Source organism: Hydra vulgaris, chromosome 14 (genome assembly GCF_038396675.1).
Source record: "Hydra vulgaris chromosome 14, alternate assembly HydraT2T_AEP".
Lineage (NCBI taxonomy): Eukaryota > Metazoa > Cnidaria > Hydrozoa > Anthoathecata > Hydridae > Hydra > Hydra vulgaris.
This window is the reverse complement of record NC_088933.1, coordinates 40,185,001-40,195,000: the sequence shown is the minus strand read 5'-3', so window position 1 is coordinate 40,195,000 and position 10,000 is coordinate 40,185,001. Positions and strand designations below refer to the sequence as shown.

The 10,000-nt window shown below is 28.0% G+C and overlaps 1 protein-coding gene across 1 annotated transcript in view; it reads right to left on the bottom strand.

Moving 5' to 3' along the window:
- LOC100203299 (protein AATF) overlaps window positions 1–10,000 on the bottom strand; it is a 42,976-nt gene that overhangs the window by 10,633 nt on the left and 22,343 nt on the right. The window contains exons 4-10 of the mRNA XM_065818362.1: window positions 8,143–8,375; window positions 7,810–7,932; window positions 6,683–6,727; window positions 6,248–6,346; window positions 1,251–1,316; window positions 1,110–1,174; window positions 775–855 (exon numbers count right to left, since the gene is read on the bottom strand). Coding sequence (XP_065674434.1) covers window positions 775–855; window positions 1,110–1,174; window positions 1,251–1,316; window positions 6,248–6,346; window positions 6,683–6,727; window positions 7,810–7,932; window positions 8,143–8,375 — 712 coding nt within the window. The remainder of the gene's footprint in view (window positions 1–774; window positions 856–1,109; window positions 1,175–1,250; window positions 1,317–6,247; window positions 6,347–6,682; window positions 6,728–7,809; window positions 7,933–8,142; window positions 8,376–10,000) is intronic.

The following is a 10,000-nucleotide window of genomic DNA, read 5'->3' as shown; positions in this document are numbered from 1 at the left end:
TAATGTTACAGGATAGATTTTAGCTTTTTATATAAAAATATCAAGTGTCCGGAAACTTTTGGCCTGCAGTATATATATATATATATATATATATATATATATATATATATATATATATATATATATATATATATATATATATATATATATATATATATATATATATATATATATATATATATATATATATGAGCCTCTCAGTGCACTCTTTGATTAACTCCATAAAAATTAAAGCTATAAAATAATATAAGTGATTTTGAAAATTCCCGCTATGATCCAAAAAAATTGCAGTTTAATGAACTTAATTTTTATTATTTGGTAATTTATTAAAAATGCAAAAAAGTATGACTAAATCAAGTAAACTGAGGAAATTTAATTTTTTTAAAAATTTAATTTAAGATATTTTTAAAAGTGAATTGAAGTGTGCACTGAGAGACTCATATAATAGTATTTTTGTGCACTTAGCTGAGTATAAAATATCACTGATGACATCATACTGAAAAAATATTTGTGAGGTTGTGGCACTACTCAATATGTTTTACAAAACATATTGAGTAGTACCACGCTAGGATAGTGCCAACCTAAGTTTGTCTCTATACAGTGCACTTATGCTAGCACTCTCACATATAAATATATCTCTAATATATATTATATACTAAATTTATATATATATACTAAATTTTCCAGTATCTTATATATTTTTCACTATATTTTCCAACAGAGTTAAAGTAAAAAAAATAATTTATTTGTGTGATTGTATAGGAAAAAGTTTACCTGACTTTACGACCTTTACTAGCTCTTGTATCAATTTTTCTTTTAATTTTTTTTCTTAGTTTTTGAACTTCTAACCATTGCCTAACATTAAAAAATATACATTATTAGAACTATAGAAAGACATTTTTGAGTAAGTGAGACTATGGTAAAGTGTTTACTTCTACAACCTCCTTCTTCCTACGAACTGCATAAACTACTTTTAAATTTTTTTGGCTCAGTCTATACTTATGAGTCTTGTGAATTACCCTGAGCCTTTTAGATCAAAAATTTATCAGAAAAGCTTGAAAACCTGTTTTAAGAATTTACTGCTTAAAAGCTTATTAGTCAAACTTTACCGGCCAAGAGTAGTAGGATCATCTGAACCAATATTGGTTTTCCTTTCTATCAACTCTTTTAACATCTAAAAAAAAATAAAACTTTGAAATAAATTTTGTTGTGTAAAACATTGAATAAAACTTAACATAGTAACAATTAACCTCATGATAGAAATCATTATCATCAAATATTTGCTCATTATAGTCCTTCAAATGGGAGTCTGGTGCCTTAAATGGAAATTTTTAAATGTTATATAAAATATTCAAACAAATAAGCTTTTAAAAGTTTAAGAAGTAAAAAAGAACTAAAAACTAAAATTAAAAAATAAATAAATTGTTAAATAAATTAAAATACTTCAAAATAAATTTTAAAGTATTTTTTTAAAATATTTTTTATAAAAAAAAAATTTATAAAATCATTTGCATAAATAGAGTAATTTGGGGTAAGAGTAAACAATTTAGCTTCAAATTCAATTATTTTTTTAAAGAAAAAATATTTTATGATTTTTTTTGTTTTGTAGAGAATTTTTTACTTTATATAAATAAATAAAAATTGAGATAAAATAATTTTAAAATTAAAAAAAAATTGATTATGAATAAAAAAACGTTTACTTTTCCCCTTATAATTGAGGAAAAACTGGTTCAATTTTAATAACAATTGAGATATTAAGAAAATCAAGCAAAATTAATTAAAAATAAAATGAAACTAATCTTATTAGAAGTTAAGTTTACATTTAACTATTTCACTCAAATATACAAAAAAAAGCTATTAAATAAATTTTAGTTGTTTCATGGTCAGAAGCAAGTTTGCTACATTTTTTCAAGCAAAAAAAAAACTTCACTAATTTTGTATTTTTGGGTAAACACGATTGACAAACCCAAGAATTGCAACTGAAAGCTTCACATTTGTACCATATGTTATTATGTGTTGGCTTCTTCCTAAACTCTGCAACACTTTTTGCATTTTTTGATGTCTTTGTCTTGTTGCTGTTTTTGAATGTTGCACTTGCTGAATTTCACCTGAAGCTTCACTTAAGTCAGTCTTGTGTTTCTTTAATTACTTTGACTTTTTAGCCTCATCTTCTCATTTTAGTTTCTTGAGCACCTTAGATGTCCTTAGACACTGGCCTTCAACTCTCGGAATGTTGACTCTTAATTTTTTTTTCAAAATGGTGGTACTGAAAATCATTTTTTCGAATTGTCTTTGAGTCTTTCTGTGAAGTGTTGCAACATTTGATATGTTTAAGCAGGAGTCACTGTTGTTGTTGTTAAATTTTGGAATTGGCAAACCGTTGATGATAAAGGCTGGGATGAGGACGATGAAGCAGGCTAAGTTGAGAATGATGAAAGAGGATGATGAAGCAGGTTGAGATGGTTCTTGAAATGTTTGAATAATTTGTAATTTTGATTGATCAATTTTGCTAATATCAAACAGAAACAAACCAGAGTGTTCAAATACAGCGATTATTTATGTTTGTGTAAATGTGTCACTGGAGCTAAAAAGTTTTGCTTGTAGTTTGATGAAACTTTCTTTTGCTAAGTTGTTGAAATTTGTAGCTGCATAAAATTCTGTAAGTAATTTGTGCCAAAATTGTTTAATGTGACAATATACACCTATGTCTAATGGTTGAAGTATGTGGGACAAATAAGCTCGTAAACATATCAGCCTGATGTTATTGTCAATGCAAATACATACGACATCGTAAGGAACATGTGTGATGGTGAAAATATGTAAATACCTGTAAATAGTTTTTTTTTAATTAAATGATTAATCGATTAAACTACTCAATTAAAGTAGATCAAACTGATTTCCTGAAATCATTTGATTGCAAGTATGAATACTTTAGTGAACCATTGAGTAAATTATTTCTCTTCCATCAAGCCTGACCTAGATGTTGTAAATACAGTGTTTGGTGGTCCCCCTACACACCAGTGTTTGTACAGATGTGATATTGATTTTTAAACTATGAATGGTGGCAGAATGGTAGCATTGATACAATTACCAACTGTGTAATTAACTTTTTGGTTGTTACCAACCAATTTTAAAGGGTGTTTAGCAACAAGCCTGCAAATTATATGCTGTTTACCTTGATTGCCTGAAAATCCAATTTTGTCAAAACTCCCCAAATTGCATGAAGTGTTATTGTTGATATTTGCTTCAAGAAATTGTTTTCCTCGGTACAAGAAGTCCTGAGAGACAAAATATTGCCGGCTACTCTGATGCTTAATTTGTAACTCTATTGTTTCCTGAAACCTTGATACAATTCTCGACCTTATATAAAATTTTGTGGAAACAGATAACTTTGATTTGTAAATGCCAAATAACTCCCAACTACTGCGATGACATCTGCGAACATTTTGCTTAATCAATAATTGTCTAAACTGATAAATACTGAAACAAGAACAAATTCAATGCTGTACTTAGCATGGTAGTTGTACCTCTACCATGTAATTGGACTGTGCATAGGCTTATGAAGAGATGGCTTTGGTATGTTGTATGCCTCTAAGGCTTTACTGAGTGATATTCCGCACTTCTTGATTTGTTCTACTGCAAGCTGCAATTGCTCTTCAGTGTAAGTTGTTTGTGTTTTACGAATGTAAGAGTCATTTTTGTTTTAAAATTTTTTAGATAGCAAATGCTATTATATTTATTTACTTTTTAACTAATAATTATTAATTAACTTATCCTCTTAACCTCAAAAAAAATTGATATGAAGGTCTTATTATAAAACATCGAAACGAGGTCGGCAATTTTTTGCCGACCTCAAACACTTTTAGGTCAGCAGTTAGGTCGGCATTGCTGAATGTTGACCCGAATTCCGAGGGTTGCACAAGTGTGAGCAATTACAATTAGCATGTTTACTCTTCCTCCTAAAAAAACTTAATTAATTTAGCTGCGCTTATCTTAATGCATAATTATGAGCAATTAGCAAGTTTACTCTACCCCAAAAAACATTTATCTTGGTTTTTCACTCATAACTTATTTCTGGCAACTAGCAAATTCAATTTTGAAATGAGATGATCTTGATAGTCTTAAAATTTTCTACAAAACAGCCTTTTTTCTTAGTTAAGTTTTGAAGCTAATTTTTTTTTAAAAAAAACTTATTTTTTTACTTGGGTGAAATTTTAAAGTTTGCTAAAACAAAAATTAATTTTTAAAAACAATTTTATACCTTTATGCAGAGCACAAAATTCTCAACAATACAATGCCTCACACTTTAAAAGATTTTTTGTTATACAATATTTCAGTTTTGATAACTTAAATTTTAAATAAAGAATTTTTATAAAACAAAAATTGACAAAAGAGTAGTACTCGGGCAGTGGTAGGGCATAAGTAAGTGGGAACTCCTGACATAAATGGCCATTTAAATTTAAAATATATTGTTTGACAAATACTTTTAATTGAAAAGAAATAAAACTTTCAAATAAAACCAGGATTTTATTTAAAACTTTTCTCCTAGATGAGTTGTCTTCACTGTGACTAAATCACTAAACAAAAATTTTCTCTTATAGAACCAGTTTAATGCTGTGACCAGAAAAGGTGTCAAGACAGGACAGGTGTCATTAAAAAAATACTTAATACACTTTAAAAATAATATTGATACACCTTCAACAAAATTGTTATGTATTATTATTACTATCATTATTATTATTTTTATTATAGCTATAATTTATATTAATTATTTTATTATTTTGTTTTTATTATTTTAATATTTAGTTGAATTCCTATATTAATATTTATTTATAACTATTTAATATTTCTTCACATCTCTTGAGTCTTTATTCTTGAGTAATCATTTTAAACTTGAAATTTATGAAATAAACGGGCAAATAAGATCCATAGCAACCCAACCTTTTTTCACTGAGAGGTAGTATTTTGAGAGTAACATGAAAGGTAGTATGGTGCGCTTAACCCTTTAATGTGTAAATTACAATATTTTTATTTTAAAAAACATTATTTTTCCAAAAATAATGAGAAATGTAACCTTAAAATAGGACCATGCAAACCGCCATTTATCAAATTTAGAAATAACTTAACATCATGTAAAAATATTGAAACAATAAAAATTTATTTTATTTATTATAGTATTGGAAGCTCTTCCTAAAGGTTTCAGTGTTAGTTTACCACGGAATCTATTCTATGCAGAATATTTATGGTTGATTGCATGAAAATTGAAAGAGTTCAGTGTTGGAAGATAGAATGGAAGCAAAAGGGTTCAGGATGAACATGAATAACACAAAAGTTATAAATAATGGACTCACTGATGTAACTGTATGCAATAACTGTATGTATCACTGAGATGTAACTGTATGCAAGGTGCTCTTAATGTTGTTGGTTTTGAATCTATTTTGAGAGATACAGTTAGATTATAAGAGATATTGGAGAAAAGAATAAAATGTGCTTGGGCTAATTTTAAAAAATCTCTACTTCTAACAACAACCACATCATTAAAGATAAAAGTAAAGTTATACATTAAATGCATCTAGAGTGTGATATAGGGAAGTGAAACATGGAGAATAAAGCTTGATATAACCTGTGTCTTGAAAAATAGAGACGATCAAATAAATAAGTAGCTCTTATTTATATAAGATTATAAAAGAAAAAAAACAATAATTTTGATTAAGTGGAGAGTTATGACTGTGAGTCATAGTTATGAGTTTGAGCTATGGCTTACGAGTGTGGAGTCTCAGAAGAAAAAGATAAAAGAAGAAAAAATTAAAGAGTGCTTTAAAGGTGACATAAATTAAAGCAATAAGAGAAATGTCTGAAAATGAAAAAACATAAGTGCAAAGCACTAAATTTTCTCACTAAATCAGTATTCACAACCTACTTAATTGCATTGTTAACATGTCATAACATACTGTTTTAATTTAGTAGTATTTAAATCATGTGTATTTAAAATATGTGTGTTCCAATGCATAGAACATTTAAAATAAGGGTGTACCCCTAAATTTTTTTTTTAGGTGCCCAAAGAAGTCCTTACAGTCTTATCACAGAGTACCTTCTAAATAATCAAGGCTACTTTAATGTTGGAGACCTAAATTAAATAATAAAATTAAATGAAAATCGAAAAAAACAACCTTTTTAAACAACTTTGAAAAAACATTTTCATAAACATTTTCACAAAAAAAATTTTCCTATTTAAAACATTTCAAACCGGTGTTGAAGAATCTGTAGTTTCATTTTCTCCTAAGATTCTGTAGGGTGTTCTTTTGAGTTGTGTTCTTTTAACAAGTCTTTCTTTATCAGTCAAAACCTTTAAAATCAATACTAAAAATTATATAACTATAGAAAAACAAAAATTAAAAAAAAAAAAATTATATAAAATAAATTTATTATAAGGACTATTAATTATAAATTATTTATTAACTTAAGTTTAATTTTTTATTATTTATTATTTTTTATTATTATTATTTTATTATTTAATTATTTATTAACTTAATTTATTAACTTAATAATAAAAATCATAAGAACTATTATTAATTACAAATTTATTATTAGTTATTATGATTACAAAAATAATTGTACTTTTTAAACTAAATAAAAATGTATTTTTTAAACTAAAAAGAAAAAACAAGAAATAAAAAAATACTTGATTAATCTGCTGCAATGTTGATTTGTCAAATGCACTGAAATTCTAAATTAAATAACTATGTGTATTATACTAGTACAAATATTGTTTAAACCTTTCACTACAGTTAAAACATTTCACTACAGTTGGTACACATGTGCCAACATTTTTCAAAAATTAAAATTAAAAATTGCACTAAAAATAGTTCTTAAATGTACCAAATTTTTTTGTTTTTCTTTTATAAATTTTTGAGAAAAAGTGCAGAAAAAACAACAACATAATACTAACAAAACAATCTGTTTTTAATTTTGGTTTTGATTTAATTTTTGTTTCAAATAGCATTGTTAGTACACATATTTACCACCTTGTACTACATGTGTACCAGGTTCCCTTCCTTCTAAACAAACATTCAATAAAAACTTTCAATTTTAAATTTTCAAAAAGTCAATTCAGATTTCAATTATAATTTACCAATTCAAAGGTTGCAGAGAAAGGGTTAAATTTAACAGACAGTGTTTACATACAAAAAAGATAACAGACAGTTTCTATATTAGTGCTATCTACATTAGACATTATTTAAATTAAGGTTACAACTTTTTGAACTTTTTTCACAGTTTTAATGGGCCATAGTTTATAAACCTGAAAAATTAATAGTTTAATTTTAAAATTTCATATAAATACTGAATACAGAATACTCCCCCCCCCCCTACACACTATCAAAATATGTTATTAAAATTATTGTTATTTTTATGACAACTCTTGATGTAGTACTTGATTTTTATAAAATATTTTACTTAGATGTATTTTATGTTTTATACTTGAAGGTATAAAACATAAAACACAGCTAAGTAAAAACTATTTTCTGTGCTAGGCTAATGTGTTAGTCTGAATCGAATTATTACACATATACAGAAAATACTTAGTACTGTGATTTTTTAGTAAAATTTTTAAAAGAAAAGTATTTTTACTAATTTTAAAGCATGCAGTACTACTAATATATTTTATCCATGCTTTTTACATTTTTATGGACAAAAGTATTATATTTAAAATATGGACAAAAAAATTATATTTCAACAAAGCAATCAGGATATATATAAATTCACAGCTTATTTAAAACCTATTATCAACTAACCTACTAATCAATTTACCTTTGTATTTATCTTTCCTGATCCTAATCTTGTTCTCTCATACCATTTATTTATAACTGATTCATGATAAGGTAGAGCTACTTTATGTCTTTTACTAATTTCTTCTTCGTAATCTTTAACTGACTTGAAAAAAAATCATCATCATCATGATCATCATCATGATCATCATGATCATGATCATGATCATCATCATTATCATCATGATCATCATCATCATCATCATCATCATCATCATCATCATCATCATCATCATCATCATCATCATCATCATCATCATCATCATCATCGTCATCAACAACAACAAAAAAATCAACAACAAAAATATAATTTTACAAGAGTGTGCTTTCTCTTTGACGGCAAATTTAATGGTGATTTTACATCAAAATCTTGGGACTTTTTTTCATTTTCTTCATGTTCTGAATCACTTGTAATTTCCTCATCAGAATCAATTTGTTTAATGCCGTTTGTTTCAGAGGTTAGCAAAGTACTTGTCTCAGTATTTTTTTCAAATAACATTGATTGAAGCTTTAAAAGTTGATCAAGTAATTCTATTAAGGAGTTTTTTGCTACAAAAAGTAAAAAAAAAAACATTTTCACAAACAAAACAAAAAAACAAACATTTTACATTAATTTATGTCTGTATTATATTCTATTTTCATTTTTTTTTTAAAATGTTTATTTGCTACTTACATATTTTTTTTAATGTTATTAATTTATTCAGTACTAATTGTAACTTTAATCTTTTTTACTTCTACCTTTATTGTTGTTATCTCACATTTGATTTTTACTGTGCTGTGCAAGTCATTATAACAGCGTCGAAAACAAGCTTACAGTGCATTAAAAACGCCATAGGGTCCTGCCATCTGGCGAATACTTCATAACTATTTATTTAAATGGTTGCTTCAGCAGCTGACTTTGTTTTTAAACACATTTTGTGTTATTTTATTAATATTTATCCATTTTTATCGGGTTGTCTCGTGGCGATCGGTGAATTTTCAATTTTTGGCAATTTAGCAGGTATGTTAAAATTTATTTCTAAATTATTGTTTAGTTTAGTAATTGTAATTTAATGACATTTTATGCAGTATTATAGTATTTTACTTATGGATTTATGTGGAAAGCATGAGATTTTGGTTTTTTTAGCCCATAAAATTGTTTTTTAATATCATGTAACAAAATTGGAATTTTTGGTCAATAAAATTTAAAAATTGTCATATTCTGTAGAAATAACAATTGTAATAACATGATTTATTATGTATTTTATATTTATACTATTGCACTTTTAATATTTATTACTTCTTTTTATTATTTTATATTATTTAAAAATTTTGTTTACATTTTTCAGACATGACTCCGTATAGAAAGTTGACGATGGAACAGAGATGTGAGGTGTTGGCAAAGGTTAAGGAGGGATATTCGTATTGGAAGGTGGCACAAATAATGAAAATCCACTACCTGACTGTATTTGGAGTTGTGAGGAAGCATGCCGCAACCAACTCCGTACGCGATCTTCCCAGGGACAGCCGGCAAAAGAAGACCATGGTCAGAGAGGATCGGATGTTAGTTCGTATGAGCATGAAAAATCGTCGAATGACATCATCGGACATCAGGAAACAGTCGGCAGTGGACATATCTACAAGCACAGTCAGAAGGAGACTCCTGAAGGCCAGTCTACAAGGTTGTGTAGCGGCCAAGAAACCTCTTTTGACTGTTGCCCACAAGAAAGCTCGATTGGATTTTGCGCGACGACATAAGGACTGGGGTGTTGAGGAGTGGAAAAGAGTGTTGTGGAGCGATGAAAGCTCATTCCAGATGTTTTGTGGGGCTAAAAGGGCTTATGTAAGAAGGAAAGCCGGGGAAAAGTTCATCCCACAGTGCATTGTTCCAACAGTTAAGCACGGGGGAGGTTCCATAATGGTTTGGGGTTGCATGTCCTGGGCAGGGGTTGGCCAGTTGTACAGGTGTGAGGATACCATGAATCAACACCAGTATGTCAGGGTCCTCGAGAACTGTATGCTGCCATCAGCCAATTTGCTTTTTGGCAATGGAGAAGAGTTCCTGTTCCAACAGGACAATGCTCTTTGCCATAAAGCAAGGCTTGTGACTGCATATCTGGAGGATCATGATATACGGGTACTGAACTGGCCAGCCCAGAGTCCAGACCTCAACCCCATAGAGCACCTGTGGGAAA